This window comes from Molothrus ater, chromosome 10 (assembly GCF_012460135.2).
Source record: "Molothrus ater isolate BHLD 08-10-18 breed brown headed cowbird chromosome 10, BPBGC_Mater_1.1, whole genome shotgun sequence".
Lineage (NCBI taxonomy): Eukaryota > Metazoa > Chordata > Aves > Passeriformes > Icteridae > Molothrus > Molothrus ater.
The window spans coordinates 17,519,475-17,538,154 of NC_050487.2; the positions used below are offsets into that span (position 1 = coordinate 17,519,475).

The 18,680-nt window shown below is 40.9% G+C and overlaps 1 protein-coding gene across 1 annotated transcript; it reads left to right on the plus strand.

Annotated features, from left to right (window-relative positions):
* Positions 1-638: 638 nt before the first annotated feature.
* FETUB (fetuin B) lies at positions 639-11,129 on the plus strand. The gene is made up of 8 exons (XM_054515926.1): positions 639-654; positions 1,510-1,613; positions 5,990-6,100; positions 7,422-7,509; positions 8,039-8,205; positions 9,032-9,145; positions 10,058-10,141; positions 10,622-11,129. The coding sequence occupies exons 1-8, from the start codon at positions 639-641 to the stop codon at positions 11,036-11,038; spliced, it is 1,101 nt and encodes a 366-aa protein (XP_054371901.1). The 3' UTR covers positions 11,039-11,129.
* The last annotated feature ends 7,551 nt before the right edge of the window (positions 11,130-18,680 follow it).

Here is an 18,680-nt window from a genome sequence, read left to right on the forward strand (position 1 = left end):
AGCCCTTGTACCCCCCCCTCGGGGACACAGTCTGTGCATTATCCCTCACCCAACACGAGAGGGGCTCTCTCCAGTAGCCATGTGCCCCTTCTGCCCTGCTAGTGGGGTTTTGCACCTCTGCCACCAAGCAAAGTCTTCTTAGAGGAGTTTCAGCTCCAGTGCTGTTGCAGCTCTTCTGGCTGTATCTATAATCCCAGTTTTCTATGGACATTCCTTGGGACACATTCTGCTGTCTCCCAATGCTTTAAACATTTCTGGGCTCAGATTCTTTACACAGCGAGAAAAAAAAGTGACAATATAGAAATCTTTAACTACTCCAAACATCACAGTAGCATTGAAGAGGCAATTATGCCCCTCACTTGCACTTTTTCTTCCTCATTCAACAGAACTTTCAAAACTAAAGGTACTGGATGTCCTCCAGCAGAAAGCTGCAATCACAGAGTCCCATGACAAAAAATAAGAGCCGGGGACTTGGTAACCCAGCTTCTGGTATCCTTCAAGGTGAAATGCTGCACAGTTGCCCCTTAGTAGAAAACCAGTGACATTCACCAGGATCCTCCCCAAGTAATGGTCCCTGTCACTTCTCCAGATCTTCAAGATAGAAGCTACTCGTAAAGTTATTCCCCCTTGTCTCCAGCATGGAGTTCCTGACAGGTTATTCACAAGGCACACTGCTGTCATTTCAAACTAAAGTTTCTCTGGGAAGAATTTGCCATGACCCTTGAGGGGTGTCAATGCCTCCAGGGCTAAGGGGTAGCATTCAACTGTAGGTATCCAGATGAGTGGAAATGCTCACAGAATGAATCCAAACTGAGCTTCCTATCACAACCAAACTGACTGCATATATTAGAGTCAATATATTTGCTTAAAACTGTCATTTAACAAATAGAAATTGCAAAATCAGTCAACCTTGTGGCATTTACCATTTTCTGTTCAAATTACTGAGACCTTTGTCTTCGTTTTATTTCGCAGAAGAACTGGATCACTGACAGAACAGAATTGGAGCCAGACCTGTTCTCCACATAGATTTCTTCAAGCAAATCTGGTTTCTTAAGGAAGCAGCTTTGTGTGTGTATTCTTATCCCTTGCCATGAGGTCAAAATTGCATGATCTGCCCAGTGAAGTCCAAATTAGAGATGGAAAGCCAGGGGGAAAAAGTGCTGTCTGGTCTCAGAGGGAGCAACAACACTTCTGTAAAACCTTGTAATCATTGACTTAGTGTTTACTGTTGCAGCTGTAGGTTTAAAGGTGATGGTCAGTATGTAATAAAAATGGAACACAAGTGTATAAAGAGACACAGCTCCACTATAAAAGTCTGTTATCTCACTCAGGTCTCAGCCCCTCCATCCTGACTCATCACCCTGATCTGCAGCACCGGCTCTCTAAGCAGAATGGTTGGGCTTGCTTGGATGCTCTTTGGCATGCAGGTGCTTTGCTCCTGCACTGCTGCCCCTCCAGCCCCAGGAGCAGGGGCTGCCCTGCTGTGCCCCCGCTGCGATGACGCCGCAGTGGAGGCGGCTGCAGACCTGGCTCTCCGCCACATCAACGCTGACCGAGAGGAGGGCTACGTGCTCAGCCTCTACAGGATTGTCAGCGCCCGAGAGCAGCCCCAGGTAAGCCACCCTCTTGCTCAGTACATGCTCCTCCCCTTGTCTATTTCTCAGAAATATCTATTTGAATGAGGAGATATTTCCAAAGGCAAATGCAAAGCTCTATTCACAGGACTCCAGAGGCCATGTCAACTTTATGCACAGACTAGAAACGATTTCATCACACTGTGGGCAATTAGAGAGCAAATCTCAGTCATGACTCTCTGCTGCAGGCCCTTGGAATAGCTCCAGGCATCAGTTCAAATTTGATATGAAACACCACTACTCTGATTTAATTTCATTTTACACCTTCCTCCTGCTGCCTTGAGCAGTTGGAGTGCAAAGGCTAGTAAGTCATAGTGTGTTTTGCACAAAAGATATGAGCACTAACAGGTGTAAACACATCCTGCTTGGGACCAAGGAATTCTTTTACAGACCTCTAAAAGATGACTCATTCTCCAGAAGAAACCTGAAACCAGTTCAAGGGCAAAAATACACTGGAAATACCTACAGAATATCACTCACATTTCCTCATCATATCATATGAGGAATATGATATGATGTATCATATTTCTCTGTGTGTGCTTAATTTATGACAATTTTGTGCTACGATAACTGAATCTATTGGCACTAACTAGGGACAGCCTGAAATGAATTCACAAGGGCCTGCAGCAGATTAGACACTATGGAAGCATGCTGCTAGCATTCCCTTCAATGCCTGCTCACTTCCCATAAGCTTACCTTACCTGAAAGGCTGAGTTCTGAACACTAAAGAAAATTAGGCTCGTTGCCAGATGCTTGAAGATCTGTGCTGGCAAGGATATGACACTTCTTCCTGCTGCTCTTACAAGGACATGGTTCCTGCAGACACACTGTGGACTCCAGCAACATGAGATCTCACAGATAAAGATGCTCTGCTGTGTTTTGCACTGTGTTCTCTATATTGCCTTGCTCAGGTGACAGAATGTGCCCACTGAGCAACTGGATCAGATCTCTTCAGAATTTTTCCACATGATGCAGGTGAGCTGGCCCAGAATCCACATCAGCAGGCAGGGAGTTAGGTGCTCAGACCCCTTCCTGGGGCTATTTCATGGACTTTGGTACTCAGACCTCCCTCCTGGGGCTATTTCCTATTGACAATAATTCGAGCCCCCCCCATGAGCACCCAAGAGTGCAGCATGGTAGGTGCAGACATGCTGTAAACCACCTCAGTTATCTCCCTACTTCTCCCTTTACCTGTGCCAAAAAGATCTCAACACTGGAGAAATTTGGTCCTTGGTTGTGATTTGTCTGTCACTCAGTTTCCTAAAGACTTAACTTACTTGTTTAGAGCAAGCATACTTTGTTCATCTGGGGGTTTATTTTATTTATTTACTTTTATTATTTCTTTTTTTTTTTAATCTATTATTGTATCCTGTAAATAAGGTGTTTCAAGTCATTGCAATAACAAACTAGACATTCTAAGCCCTTTGTCCCATGGTTGCTGCTGCTGGGACTGAGTACATAAGGAACAGTCAGCAATGTCAAGGGGTTCATGGACAGTAACAGCCTTATGGCACCTCCCATTACTCTCAAAAAAAATTAAGAAGTTATTTTTCCCCTGTGCACCAGTCAGTGGTCCTTCCTCTCACTTTCTTAAGTAGTACTGAGGATAAAAACATTTTCAAAGTTACTTCAAATTCAAATCTGCCCTTAAGCAACCTGTGGTTCAGCTTTGCTCTAATTGAAACTAATGAGCCATCTGCTATTAACTTATATGCAAGTAGGACAGAGCTTGCTTTCATACAAGATACTCATGATTAGCTTCACTGATGGGCACTTAACCAAAATTACAAAACATGCCCAAATATTTTATTTCTTTCCCTTGCACCAGCTCACCCTGCTGCCACATCTCTGGCTCCCAGGCTGCCCAGCACACATTGCAGCCTGGCACCAGCAGTGCTGTTGGTGGAGGAAGGATCCTTTTGGCAATGGAGAGAGATACAACTTTTTATTCAATACTAAGCAGATATCAAAAGACCCTTGCATAACGGTCTTGTAATGAAAATTAAAATAAGGATGATTAAATCTTCAGTGATCTGCTGAGCTCTGAATAAGCCCCAAATTATCCTTTCCCTGGGGGAGAATGATACATACAGAAGCAGGTAGACCAAAAGATGTGTAGATTTTGTAATAAACCTATCTGCTTATTAGAGCTGGTATTATACAAGAGACCTATGGGCACGAGTTTGGTCTGCCCTGGATGCATTTAGTATTTCTAAGATCACCAGTCTTTATAATCAATATTCATGATTCAGCTGAGGAAACCCATCTAACACCAAACACATTTGATTATAAGAAGATTTCTTTAATGAGGCATTTGTGTCCTTTTGCCTCCAGAATACCTTAACAACCAGTTTAAAAGCTCAAGTCACCAATTCCAAATATGACTCCTTAAAGACGCACATTTTTCTTGGCTAGTTCTTCTTCATGTGGATAGTCTTAGTGATGGCTTTTTTCTTATACAAGTCAAATGTAAAGTTACAAACTTGTACCAAATGCTGCACTACTCTAAAACACATTTTCAGCAAATAGCAAATACTCTTTGACTGATCTTACTGTGTGTTTACTGATTTAAGCTGTATTAGATATCATATTAAAGAGAATTATCCTCATGGTATTTAGATATCTTGTACATAGACAGAAAATTATGATTAGTCCCTTCCACAGAAGGATCTCTGCACCCAGGTGTGGGGATATTGCTGTGCCACTGCACAAACAGCACTGCTGCACCTCAGTGTCACTCTTTGTCAAAATAACTTTTGATCTTTCCACAGCCTTCAAAATGAAACTTATAATTAAACCTCAGGATTAGTGTAAGCTAGCTCTGAGATCTCAGTGCAAGGCATTACCAGATCACTTTGTAGAACACTTAGGGAAAAAAAGATAATATGAAAATACAAAAAATAGTAGAAAGCATGAGAAGCTGCATATATAAGAATAGAACTAAGAGACAATGGTAACAAAGCAATTTAATAATTCTTTGTATTTATTTTCATTTTGCCCTTTCATATTTAAAGGGTTTAGTATTACTAGTATACATGTAGAGTTCACATACAATTACCATCCCTCAGATCTCTATAGATGTGATCAGAGTAGTTTGCATCTCTCAATCTGCTCAGAACTCCAGAGCAGACACCACTTTGTGGTTTTCTAAGCACTATGAAGACAAAAAAGTCAGCAGTACTCCAGCTTCATAGGCCCTATGGACTGGTGTTTAGTCACTGTTTAAACAGAGGCCAAAACTAAAGCCAAAATGATACAGAGATCAGCCCCAGACTTCCACAAGACTGCCACCCCATTTAGTGTTTTCTCCACAAACCAGTGACATCAAGCAGGGATGAATGAACACTGCTGTCACTCAGTTTGGTTTTTCTCCCCCTTCAGCAAAGACATAATCTCAGTCTGAACATGCAGCTAACGCTCACATCTAAGTCCTTTAGGTTGTATAAATGACAGCTGCCCTCTTTCCAGCTTTCCACTAAGGATATAAATAAAACATGATCCAACTAAGCTGTATCCTTGATAAATATGCTGGAAAGGTGCTTACCCATGTCTAGTGTGGAAGGAGAATGAGGAGCTGCACCATGCAGCAGCTCATCTTCCTGCACTTCATGATGTAAGCACTAGATATATGGAACTGTATTTTTAGTCCTTCCTTGTACTTCCTGCCTGGAAAGATGAGCCTGAATTGCTTTGTGCTGCAGTGAACTGAATAAAGGTTCCTGGACTTAAGCACAGGTCAGAACTCAAGCACTGGGCTGAAGCTTTAAGTGAGTCTGAGGCATCCATGTGACCCTGCAAGGTCTCTCACAGAACTCCCTGATAGCTGAGATAATATCTAAGCTTCTCTATCAACACAGCCTTTGCCTCTTTATAGCAGGTGAGAGCATCCACACTTGAAGAAGACACTGTCCTAAGAAATAAGATATTTCTCTTTCTAATGCCTGCTGGGAATGTCCCATGTTAGCAGTTTTTTATTAGTTGTGGTATTTACAATCTCATTCTTATTTCAGGCAAAATAACCTACCTTTCAAATCTGATAATAAAATGCAGTTGACAGTGAAAACATCAACATGTTTAGTCTTTATTCTTGGGTTCTGGTTGGTAGCAGAAACAGAAGAATAAAACTGACCAAAGAAAGGACTGTTCTTTATATACAGCTGGCTAGCTGCATGACCAAGCCTGTTCTAACAGGACCTGAATTTCACCTGGTTTGCCACTTTTGTCACAGAGAATGTTCAGTTCTCAGGATATCTCTGCATTCCATCTGTGTGTTTTTCATTTCTTCATCTCTCCCTTTTATGAGCCCCTACTTTGATGCGAAACCGGGATGTGACCCTTTTGTTTCTTGTTTTCAGGAGATTGGTGGTTCTGTCTTCTATCTCGTCTTGGATGTAGTAGATACTGAGTGCCATGTACTCAGCAAAAAGTTGTGGAAGAACTGTAACACCAGACCTGCTCATTCAACCGTAAGGATTTTATTTTTCTATTTAATCTCACATATGATGAGTTACTCAGGTACTAGTGATGACTGCAAAAACCCTACACTTGCATTTTTAGTGGGCAACAAAAAAAAGCTTAGAAAAAAAATCAAAGCCCATTTTATAATATCCACAATTTTACTCTGTACCTTCTAGTCAGTTTATAGACTGGTAAGATTTATTTTTAAAAGTGAAAATTAAAAGAAAGTTTTTGACCAGAGGAAAAAAAGAGACCAAACTAAGTAGCCATGCTAGGACACTATTTAGAATAATGGTTTACTTTTTATAGCAACAGTATAAAAGTTTATTTTAAAGACAGCTTGTCAAGGAGGGAATAAAAGAAACACACTTTTATATAACATGTGATTTTTGGTTTAGTTTAATTCCACTTTTATTCTGACAACTTTGCAAAAATTGCACTGAAATAGGAGAAAAGGGAAAGCTCAGCAAGATAAGCAGAAAAGACAGAAAGTGGTCCAAGACTGTTGCTACAGGTGACCAAAACTGCTCTGAACAACTGAAAAAAACTCTTAGAAAAAGAAGAATTACAAGAAAAAAGGTTATATAAAAAAAGCTATGATTAAATTTTCCTGGACTGCTTCTAAGGCAAATCAATTTTAACTTTTCAATGAAAAACCAGAAAAAAATAAAAAGAATTCTGCTCACTTCTCATTACAGTGTTTTCAGCAGAAAAAGGGCACAAAGCCTATATGGTTTATATGGCTTCAGTGAAGCCAAGAAATGCATGTCCAGAGGCCTTGAGGACACATGCAGGAATATCTAAGAAGCCCTCAGAGAATATTTTTCAGCCATAAAGTCAGATTTTTTTGTCTGCAAGGATGACCCTATTATGCCACAAAACTGATTTATGGTCCTTCCTACCACTCTCCCTATGATTATAGGGAAAAGGGTGAAGGTGGAAGACAGGTGACTGGATCCAGACACTCTGAATTATCTCTGGGTTTAAACTCTGAGCTCCAGACATAGACCCAGCCCAGGACAGAGACCCAGGAGCACTCTGTGACACTTGGGCACTTCTCAGCTGCCAAAAGAGTGGCCCTGGGCAGGCCACCCAGCAGTCAAGCACTGCACCTCTATAGCTCAGAATCACACCAAGGGATGAGCTGGCCTTTTGTTTTCAAATGAGATGCTTGGATATGTGATTCATTTTCATTTGAGTATTAACAAAAGGTATGTATTGAAAAGAATTCCATAATTGCAAGAAGAAAATTAAACACTCCTGTCTAGGTACTAGATGATCTGTAAAGGGTGCAATATTAATTGTTTCTAAATGTTTATATTGTTTTAGGTTTACGGTCAATGCAAAGCAATTATCTATATAAATCAGGCAAGAAATATTGCTCATCTGAATACTTATGAGTGCACTTTACAACCAGGTATGTCTTTAACATACTCTTTATAAGAGAACTGGAAAAATTCTTTGCCAAATAGCATTACTTTAAATTTTAAATGTAATTATGACTGCAGTATCTCCATTAGCTTCAGCTGCCCTGATTTTCTCAAGTCAGTGATCATAAGGCCAGGGAGGTAATGCAGCTCAAAAGAGTTCAGTAATAACTGTTTTAACCTCTGGGACACTCAGCAGAGCCTCTATATGGGCTTTTACCCTCTGAACCGAAAAACTTTTTTGTGGGTTTGTGAAAGGCAAGGAAAAACAGCAAGCCCACTGTCAATAGGTTGGATTTTTCCTTCGGTGTCTGCCTCCACTGCAACATTTTTATGGGTCTGTAAATACATAAAGATTCGAAATTATTGAGGGGTGCAAACCACATATATCTTACTCCAGGGGAGTGGACGACAAGTGGGTAGGGTTGGGAGCTTAGATGCATTTACAGTGACCTACACTGTCAACATGCTTTTCTGGTTATGTTTTCTCTAACAACACTGTTGTGTTTGAATAAAAAGTTCCAGGCAAATATATTTGGTCAATATGTCCTGACTGCCCCATTGATGATTCTCCAACCAAGCCTGAATACTTGGGGGCTGCTGCCCGAAGCCTTGCCAAGTTCAATGAAGAGAGTGAAGAAACTCATTACTTCTCTGTCCTCAATGTCACAAGAGCTTCAATGCAGGTAAGCCAAGGCTCATCTGACTTGGTTGAGCCCCCAAGAATCCTTCTATTCAGAATACTCCTGATCTTTGTGATCCAAGACTCTGATTCCATTTCTTGCAAAAAGAAATGCACAAATCAAGACATAGACTTGCTACCAAAGTTCAGAAAAGCTTCACTGTTAACTCTTTCTTCTTCCACCACCATGAATTCACAATTCCCTAATAGAAAGTACGTAATAAAGTACAGTCATACCTTCCAATTCATACCTGTAATTCACTGAATGAATATAAGCATGGTTTAGAACTAATTTTAGACTAACAGAGAGCTCATGATCTCATGGCAAAATCCTCTTTGTTTACCACAGTATTACCTAGTCTCTCTAAAATTCAGTATGTGTAGATAGCAAAGTGGTTTTTCTTGTTTGTTCTAAACCATCAGATATTACTACAATATACTATTTAATCGCTTCCATTTTCTAACCCCAATTTCAGAAATAGTAAAATGATCCTGTTCATTAAAACAATCAGAAATTGTCAGCAAGACACTGAAGAGGGTCTTTGGCTATGTAGTTTTATGTGGATGCTAACTTCTGACAAAATCTAAACCCATTTCCACTATGCCAATCCATGAGTTATGAAGATTGTGCATATATAAGAAGTAAAAAATGACCAGGCAATAAAGCAGCACTAGCAAAAAATTCACTGTAACACAACAAACAGTAATGTCCAAGTATCACCTGCTCCCTTCATAGCAGGAGTTTTTAATATATTTCAAGGTCAGTAGAAATTCTTTATTCTTCCTGACACATGCACAAGTTCTAATTGCCACTGGCCTCTCATTTACAGTGGGTCATTGGTCCTGCACATTTTGTGGAGTTTTTAATTCAGGAGACATCTTGCTCCAAAGATGACACGGTTGCTGACATCTCGATGTGTGAGCCACTTCCACCAGAAGTAGCTGTAAGTACTTTTCCTTGTATGAACACCAGCTTTCCAGATACTATGATTACTCAGCAAATATTTAGTATTTATCTCCCTGGCTCTTTGCAGAAAAGAACCAAAACCCACCCTCATCTTTTTATGGATCATAACTCTATAGAGTCTTGCAAGCCTACAGACTGCTTTAGAATATAGAAACATTTCAGCAAAAGTTCTGAATTCTTACCAGAAGTCCATAAGCAAAGAAAACCAAAAAATACCATTCAGAAAAAGGTGGAGCAGCAATCACCTTACAAACCTGAATGAGTTTAAAGGATTTCTTCCAAAGAAATAGACATAGACCATAAATCACTAATAATGCATGAAGAGTATATTCATACTACAATCAGGTCAGCTAAGGAAAACATTTAGGAACTAAAGTAAAAATTGTAAGATAAACTGGAAGACTAAACAGGCATGTTGTCAAGAGGTAACATTTCAAGTCACATCTTAAGTGAGATCCAAGCGATGATACCTATAGATGTATATACCTATAGACAACTACAAGAAACAGCATTTTTTTCACGGTTTCTTTCACTAGTATGGTGTGAAATTGATTCTGTGTGGAAAATTATATTATGTTCCACACACAACTTGCCTGTATAGGGATATTCTGCTGCATGAGAACTGCTGCAAGCTGTTTGGCCTTAAGTAGTCAGCTTAGTTTTGCTACTGTGTTACCTAACCCTCCTTTGCAAACGCAAGGCCTTTATCAAAACACTGCCTGCCTTTGTGAGGTTGCCAATCCCAAAACAAAAATTTGCCCAAGCTGTTTATCCCTACAAATACACTTAGAAGCTATAACTATTCAGCCTTTCATAATCACTTATTTTACAAGATAGGAGCTTAGTATCAGGGCTCCATGTGAAAAATGCTTGTATTTTCTTTTTACAGAAAATCGGTTTTTGCAAAGGCTCTGTAGTAAACAGCCGTGTGGAACAGTTTGTCACGATATCCTGTGAAATCTACAGTCAGCAGGTATTTCTTAATCTAATCTTAATATTGCAAGAGTAATACTCCTTTACAAAACAAGTATTGAACTTTTGAAAGCCAAGCCATTTTTAAGTTTTCTTATTCACAAAGATGTGCTTCAAGAAAGTGATAAGGCTAGATCAGGAAGAAATCTCTCTTGTGATAAAACCAACTGTTGTTGGGTGGACAAAAAGGCAATAGAGTGAGTATAGAGACAATCCTGCAGAATGTGTTCAGAATGCTCTACAATGAAATTGTAAATCACAAAGGGAGTGCAAGGGGATATTACTGTAGTTACCCAAGTTTCATGCACCCATCTCCATTGGCACAAGATGTAGTTACATCTTGTTACCTTTGAGCTTCTGTTCTGTAGCTGGTCTTGGAGGACTAGAGATGCAGCAGATCCTTAGTGTGAAGGGTAGTGTTCATATCTGATAGAATTTGGAACTACTTCAATTTAGATAATGCTTAATCCTTGTTATTTAGGATCCTGCCACTGAAGAGGAAAACCAGGAAGCTAATCAGACACCTGGAAAATCCATGCAGGATCAACAGGCTTCCCCTTCAGATGCCAATACTTTTTCCCCACACCTGGAAAAAACAGTGGGCTGGGTTAAAATTCTACCCCCTTCAAATGAGGACATCACTTTCCATAGCCTACAAGAAAGTCAAAATGAACATAAAGACAGAAAGCCAGTTCCTCCTAAGGCTGTAGGATCTGCCCACAGGTGTGATGGAGAAAATACTCAAGTAAACAAACCAGACTTGACCAAACCAGTCACTGGACCAGTTATTCTCCCTTTTCCTGAAGAACCTTCTCTATCAGATTCATGTCCAGGAGAAGCAAAGCATCCAGAAGGCATCCTCCATCCTTTGATAACTAGAAAGCCTACCACAGTCTAGCCAGCACCCAAGCACCTCAACTATCTGCAACAAAATAACAGCAAAACAGCAACATAGTCTTCAACTTGTGTAACACCTTCAAATAAATAAATAGTTTGTTACAGTCTTCATCTTTGGCAGTTTTATGAAAGCACAAGAACAGATTGGGAAAAGAAATTTAACAGAGGCATTTTCCAACAACAGTATTTGGCTTTTAATTCTCAAATTCCCCCCATCAAGCAGGGCATGAAGGAAACGTAACTATGGAGGATAAAAGAACTTGCAGGGCTGGGACAGCCCAAAGACATCAGAAAAAAATATCCTTGGTAGCAAATTCTGTCAGGGCCCAGAGGGAGATGGCTGCTCCCTAGGGGATGGGGAGATGAGCCAAGTGTGACAACCAGGCTGGCGGGGCAGGGGCCTGTCCTGTGGTGCCTGAGGGAGGCGAGCAGGCACAGCCAGGCATGGAAGTCGGGTTATTGAAGGAGCCAGGTCTCTGTGTCAGTCCAGGGGCAGGAGGCAGGCCTGAGGGCAAGCCCTGAATGCGAGTTAGCAAGGCATGGTCAGGGGCTAGAGTGGTCATGGCAGCGAGTCAGGCACAGCCCAGCAGCGTCCCAGCAAGTCCACAGTGACCCAACAGCATGAGGGACACAGGGCTGCGGGTCTGCACCTGCCCCTGCATCTGTGGGTCTGCACCTGCCTCTGCATCTGTGGGTCTGCACCTGCCCCTGCATCTGTGGGTCTGCACCTGCCCTGCATCTGCGGGTCTGCACCTGCCCTGCATCTGTGGGTCTGCACCTGCCCCTGCATCTGTGGGTCTGCACCTGCCCCTGCATCTGTGGGTCTGCACCTGCCCTGCATCTGTGGGTCTGCACCTGCCTCTGCATCTGTGGGTCTGCACCTGCCCCTGCATCTGTGGGTCTGCACCTGCCCTGCATCTGTGGGTCTGCACCTGCCCTGCATCTGTGGGTCTGCACCTGCCCCTGCATCTGCGGGTCTGCACCTGCCTCTGCATCTGTGGGTCTGCACCTGCCTCTGCATCTGCGGGTCTGCACCTGCCTCTGCATCTGTGGGTCTGCACCTGCCCCTGCATCTGGGGCCAGGCACAGGCACAGGCACAGGCACGGCTGCAGTGCAGCAGGAGCTGCAGCTTGGGCAGGGCACAAACACTGCAGCCTCAGCCCAAAGCAGCTCCTGAGGGAAGTGGGGCCGTGGCCTCCCCCAGCACTCCCCAGGAGTGCTTTGTCCCCAAGGCCACCAAGGAACAGCCCCAGCGTGCTGAGCCTGGCACCCCGCATCAAACCCCCCTGGAGCAGCCACGCTCTCAAGAGGGTCACAGCATAGAACAGGGCATGGACAGGGAACAGCACTGCAGCAATGGGTAGCATTAAAAGCTAGTGAGGTTTTGCTATTTTGTGGGTAAACTTAATTATAATGTGAAGAGCTTAGCCTATTTTTGTATTTCCTGCAGAAAATCTCAAGAAAGATCATTTTTTCTTAATGCTTCATACCTCACTTAAAGCATGTGGAAGAGCCTACCCGTGGGTGAAGTCTCTGCACATAGTTCTGGCTGGTGAAGAATCAAATCCAGGCTGTTCAGATTGTTATGCTCTAGTGATGCTGCTGTGCAGGAAAAACAATGATTTAAAAAAATCAGCCTAATTCTTTCTTGAGATAGGTCATATTAACTGCCTTATAATAAAAGCCACAGGGACACTCGACAGCCTGCAGCCAAGAAAAATCAATTTCACTAAAGTCAGACATGGTAATTGTACTGACAAAAACAAACATAAATAAATGAGAAGACAAGAAGAAAAAGAATGAACATAGGAAAGAAATGTCATCTGTGGCCAGGAGTACACTGATATTTGCAATAATTAAGGGGTTTGTATGAGACCATAAAGCCTTTTTCCGGTTGCCACCAGATCTGTAAGAGCATTTCTTCAAAACAAAATCAATAAAATATAGTTTCAAGCTTTTATGAGCTGTATCATCCCTAGAGATCCTGGATAATTTCTACATTTAAAGAGCCTTCCAACAAAAAACTATGGTTTTGTCAAAGTGTCCTGGTATTATGCAAGTTGTTTAAAATGTATTATTTTACTATTATAAATAAAATATAAAATATTATTTTATTTTGAGTGGGACCAAAATAACATTGAAATGTTTAGAATTTTATTCACAGAAACTCTGTTTGCATTTTCAGTCTGCAAAACTCTTACAAACATAAATTTGATATAAAGAAATAATTTAATTGCTTCAAAGATTAAAATAAGCTAAAAACTGATGTGTGAAGCATATCAACTGAGCCAAAAATAATTCCACTTTAATTCTACATTATGAGAAATTTCAATATATTTTGGTTTCATTCATTTCAGAGTAGAAAAACTTTCAAAATCAGACAGTTCTTGAAAAATCCTGAAATTCAAATGCTAACTAATTCTTATTGCAGTAGGAGCTCTAGGCTGTGTCAGCATTCCCTTTTTTATCAAGTCATCCAATTACAGCATCTTGTTTTTCCCTCGGGAAGTTTCACCTTTGCCAGCTCAGGTTTCTCTAACATAACCAGTGTGTTCTCCTTCCCTGGACAGGAACTGCTGACCTGCCATATGCCCCAGTCTGGGATCCCAGGCACTGCTCCACGCCCTCACACAGAGCACCCATGGCTGCCTTCAGTGAGCCAGGGAACTGAGCACTGGGGCAACAGCCTGTCACACTTCAGGGATTTTCAAAACACTGGGTTTGCTCCTCTTTTCACTTAATCACCACACTTCTCACTTCTGCTGCACAGTCCTTTTTATTAACTGTTTGCATGTTGATTCTATTCTCACTGTGGCTCCATCAGTTTAATGACATTACTGAGACTTTTATCAACATACACAACCAGATTCTTCCCCTAAAGGAGCACTGGGAAAGAAATCAGCTTCATTAACTGCTGGTCACAGACACAAATACCCAATTTCACTCAGTTCTTTTTCTTGACTATGGCTTCTTACAACAGTAAATTGAACAGCCACAGTGAATGGAGATAAATGGAGTTGGTGTGAACATAAGCAGGGGAAACTGGAAAGGCTGGATGCCCAGTTTTGAGCATTCCGTTTGGATACTGTGTAGCCTGCTCTGCAGATGAGGCTCAGAAATGACATTTGAATCAATAATTTCCCTAACTTGGATTTGGGATTTGGGTTCAAAGACTTCTCTGATTTAAAAATAAACAGAAGAAGGGGTGTTTATTTGAGCAATAACTGTACCTCCAGCACAGATCAGCAAAGCACCAGTGGTCAGTGCAGAGTCATGAGCATTTCCTTTATTTGCTGTGGCCACTCCAGCACAGAGTCCATCCCCAGTTTCAGTGCCACCTGGGCCACCACCAGTGTTACCATAATAGAGTCCTGGTACTGATGTCCAAGATTAAATTCTTGAATTACAAGAAGGATCTGAGGTTGTATAGTTTCTGTGTTTCCTTTGTCCTCAGGACATACCTGGATACTGCAGCACTCCATATGGCATTGATATCATTAACAGCTGGTAGCATTTATTCATCAGGACTTCAAATCCTGCTGCTGACTCAGCACCTTTATGCCAATCTGTGAGTGGGCCAGCACTGCAGCATTCTCCCTCCAGCACACCCACATGGGCAGCTTGTCTCCACACAGACTCTGAGACAGGACTGCAGGAAATCCTCTTAAAAACATGCCCAGGTTGTGCTGAACCTCTCCATCTCCTGGCCTCAGCTTCCAGGCAGTGTGAGCACAGCAGCTGGGCAGTAACACACCCTGTGTCCCTCCAGCCACACCCTGGGTGCCCCTCACCTCCTCCCAGGGCTCTGAACTGTTACGTGCTGCTTGTCCTTGTCCTGCAGAGAACAGGCCAGTGACACAAAGCAGCCTTTCATTCAGTACTGGAGATGAGAAGCAGATGGATTTGGGCAGACAATTCCTGATTCACTTTTCAATTTTGTTTTACGGTTTTTCAACACTTATTGATCCTATGATATAATACCATCCATCAACAACTTATCTGGGCAATATGTGGTCTAAAATGTGGTCTGATGTTTGTTTGAGCAAACATTCCAATTTCACATGAACAACATTTTTTATTCAGGCACAGATAAATGATAGTCAATAACCTCCAGGACTGTTAACATTTTTATCTGATACTTTCAAGCCTTCACCTCTGAATATAGTGAGGCACCATGTGCAAAAACAGGAACAGTAATATTCAAAGGAAACAGAAGATTTTTAAAAGCAAGATCCAGAAATCAAAGTTCTTAAGATGGGTTTTAAAAACAAGGTTTTTATAAAATAAACTAAATATAAATTCTATTTGTGTGACTTCAGAACCTACCTATGGCACACACTTCATAGTTAAGCATTTTCTTCTGCATCTGAGATGTAGAACTCCCTCTGACTCTATTCTTAACATCAGATTCTAAACCTCACCTTTTCCCCCCCCCCTCTCAAGCCCCTCTGCAAAAAGGTCAGTCTTTCAACATATCCTTACAGTCATCAATTTACAATTAGACTGCTTTTTTCTGAAAAGCAATTTGCAGCCAAAGACACTGAGGACAAGACAAGGAATACTGACACCCTTTTTATTTCCTGTATTAGTCCTTGAGGCCTCCTAAACAACAAGACTTCTGTAACTAGATTGTCAACCTGCTCACTTGACAGTTTGTCTCCTCCAAATAGCTTTTGAACTTAAGGTCTCTTTGAGTGAAATTTGATAGACAAGGTGATGAAACTTCTACAAGTTTGATAAAAAAGTGGTGACTGGTAAAGAAAAATAAGCTGCAGGCTTAGAAAATAAGCTGCAGAGAGGGGAAGCTGTAGCTGGAGCTGCTACTCTGAAAACCATAACCAAAGCAAATTTGTCTAACATTGCATTTGCATTGGAGGCATCCTGTTTACACCCAGCAGATAAAAATAAGACATGTCACATTTACATATTTTTCTGTCCTACTTGGGGGCATTCCTGTTAAGTGCAGAGCCACCCCAAGAACTGCAAATCTTTTTTGGTTTTTGCATCAAGACCAATAACGCCTGAAGCTCTGGGGAATTTCAGACTGAAAAAAAAGATAAGCCAGCCTAGAATTCATCACTAAGCAGCTAGAGCCACACATGTCTGTGTTAGCTGGGCTCTGGCTTGGGAGCAGGAGCAGGAGTGGCTGCAGAGCAGCACAGTATGAGATGGGAAAGGCTTTGCTGCCTGCACAGGTGACAGAGCTGTGCAATGTGCTGGTGACACCAGCCTGGGTGTGAAGCACTCCTGCAGAAGGCAGAGAACAGTCTGCTCATAGCAGCTGTGCTCCCAAGAAGCCAGGGATATCTGTAAATAATTACAGCTGTACTTTAGGAAAGGAGGAATTGGTTATTGCATATCATCTCCTTTATGTGTCAGCTCTCCTTTTCCAATCCCTCTTGTTTAAAGTTATATTTATTGCACATTTCATACACTGTTTTTCAAGAGGGGAAGATAAGCCTCTTTGATGTGTTCTCCCAGTGCTCTAGAGAGGTTTAGGATGGATGTTTATCCTTTACCATATCCTTTAAGTCTGAACGTGGATCACCTCTTACTGTTGCAAGTCAAGCCTTGGTAAAAGTCATAAATGAGGTTTTGATACACTATGCAAGAGAAATGCCATGTTTGGATAAATATTTCTATTCCTTCCAGCAATCTTTTTACAGAGATTTTTTCATTAAAGCAACACACAAAACTTAAAAGTAATAAATATAAAAACAAAATAAGTTTTTAAAAAGATGTCAAACTGAAGGAGAAGTGATAAAAATACATTATTCTGACTTAAGTACAACCAATATTTAATTAACTGCTCTTACTGTGCCTAGAGTTCTTGTCAATGCTTTAATAAAAGGGTCGAATCTTTCTTTTCCAAAGAAATCAAGGACAAAACTCTCTAGAGTGGAAACAGAGTCTTACTTTACTTCTGCAGTCAATTTTGCAGAAATTGCACATTTTCCACTGTTTATTCATACTGTTTCAATTTCATACATAAAATATACATAAGCTATGTTATAAAAAAAATTATGAGTGTCACAATGAAGAAGAGAACAGAAGAGGAAAAAAAAGAACAATCTGCAAACAACAGACAGCTGAGAAAATTATGTTATAAATCACCTAATCCAATACTTTTCTTCAGTATCTCTGTCCATTTGAAAAAATTAACAAGTATTGTAATAAATGAATTGGGGTGCAATTTGGAACACAGCAATAACAGGAACTTTATTTTTAAATGATGTGATATATTTCAAATGTCTTTGATTATTTACACAACATTTATTTCACTGCTTTTTTACCACCTCCTGGAAGAGATTCTGAGTAATTATAATGAAATATTGTAAAATCAAGCCAAAAGAAATGATCTATTTCATCAGAACAGTTGTGCATCCAGCCCAGTATCCATCTCTCCCAGTAGCAAAAGACAATTGTGGTTAGAAGAAGCTTATGACCTGCCCCTCTCTGCAAAGCTGTCCCCTTGTACTTTTCCAGCACCCAGAATCATTCCACCAGGGACTTTAAAGGGTTCTCTTCTGCTGAGTCTTTCTAGTATCCAGGTCAGGACCTGCTGCCCATGGACTTTTCTAAGCAATTTTTGCCCCCAGTGACAGTATCTGCATCCAGATCCTTCTGTGGCAACAAGTTCCACAAGTGAGGGGACTATTTTTAACCATTTTAAACTTACTCATGATGTTTTTTGTGCTCCTGGTTCTAGTATTGTAAGATGTTCCATTTAGTTTATCTATTACCAGAGAACTGTTGTGTCCTGAACTAATGAATGAAATATACTGCCTCAGCTCAGTTCATTTTAGAACATGATTTCTTAGACAACATGCTAAGAAGTGGAATTTTTAAAAATAAAGATTAATTAAATTAGGTAATTGTTAAGGATAATTATTCTCTGTATTTCTGAAGGTTTCTCAAAAAATAAGTAAAAAACCCCTTCATGGTCAAACATGTAAATCCAAGTCATAGAATCTTAGAATGCTTCGATTTGGAAGGGACCTTAAAGATCACCCAGGTTCCAGCCCCCAAGTCAATTACACAGCCAGCACTTTTTCTGTGAGAAGCTAATCCGATCTTCACATCAAACTAGATTTGGAAAATTCCTCATCTGAGTCTGACCTTGTCATTTTGGACTCACTTTGCATTTTTGTATTTTCTTATTTGGTGTTTAAATTTTGTATTCCATCTTCAGCCACTCCCTGACAAGCAATTACTGCCTTTTAAGAATGTCTTAAACTATCCTGTAAAAAAAAATTTTGAATACAACGAGAGAACATCTCATCCTTTCTGCTTAGGAGAGGATATTGGCATATCCTTAAAAGGTATAAATCTTACTAGGTACTGCGTTATTTTATTAAATACAAAAAGAAAAATTACCAGCAATTCTCTAAAGAAGTCTATGAAGGCTACCACAGCCAAAAAAAACACACAAAACTGCTCAGGTTGAGAATGCAAAGGTAGCTTTATGTAACTTCTTGCCATACCTAGGTTACACAGTATTAGTCAGTCAGTCCCTTTCTGAGTACCAGTCTGAAATGATGTAAAGCTGATAGAAATATGCTCTAAATTTTCTTTAGCTGGGGGAGTAGCAGGTACTCACATAGCAGCTACAGACCACCAGCCTGCAGTGCACCTTGAGCTA

Bases quoted from the DNA above. Each gene is read 5' to 3' on its own strand.
- FETUB (XM_054515926.1), top strand. The intron at 7,510-8,038 runs GTATGTCTTTAA...TTGAATAAAAAG, and splicing joins TGAGTGCACTTTACAACCAG to TTCCAGGCAAATATATTTGG. The intron at 8,206-9,031 runs GTAAGCCAAGGC...TCTCATTTACAG, and splicing joins TCACAAGAGCTTCAATGCAG to TGGGTCATTGGTCCTGCACA.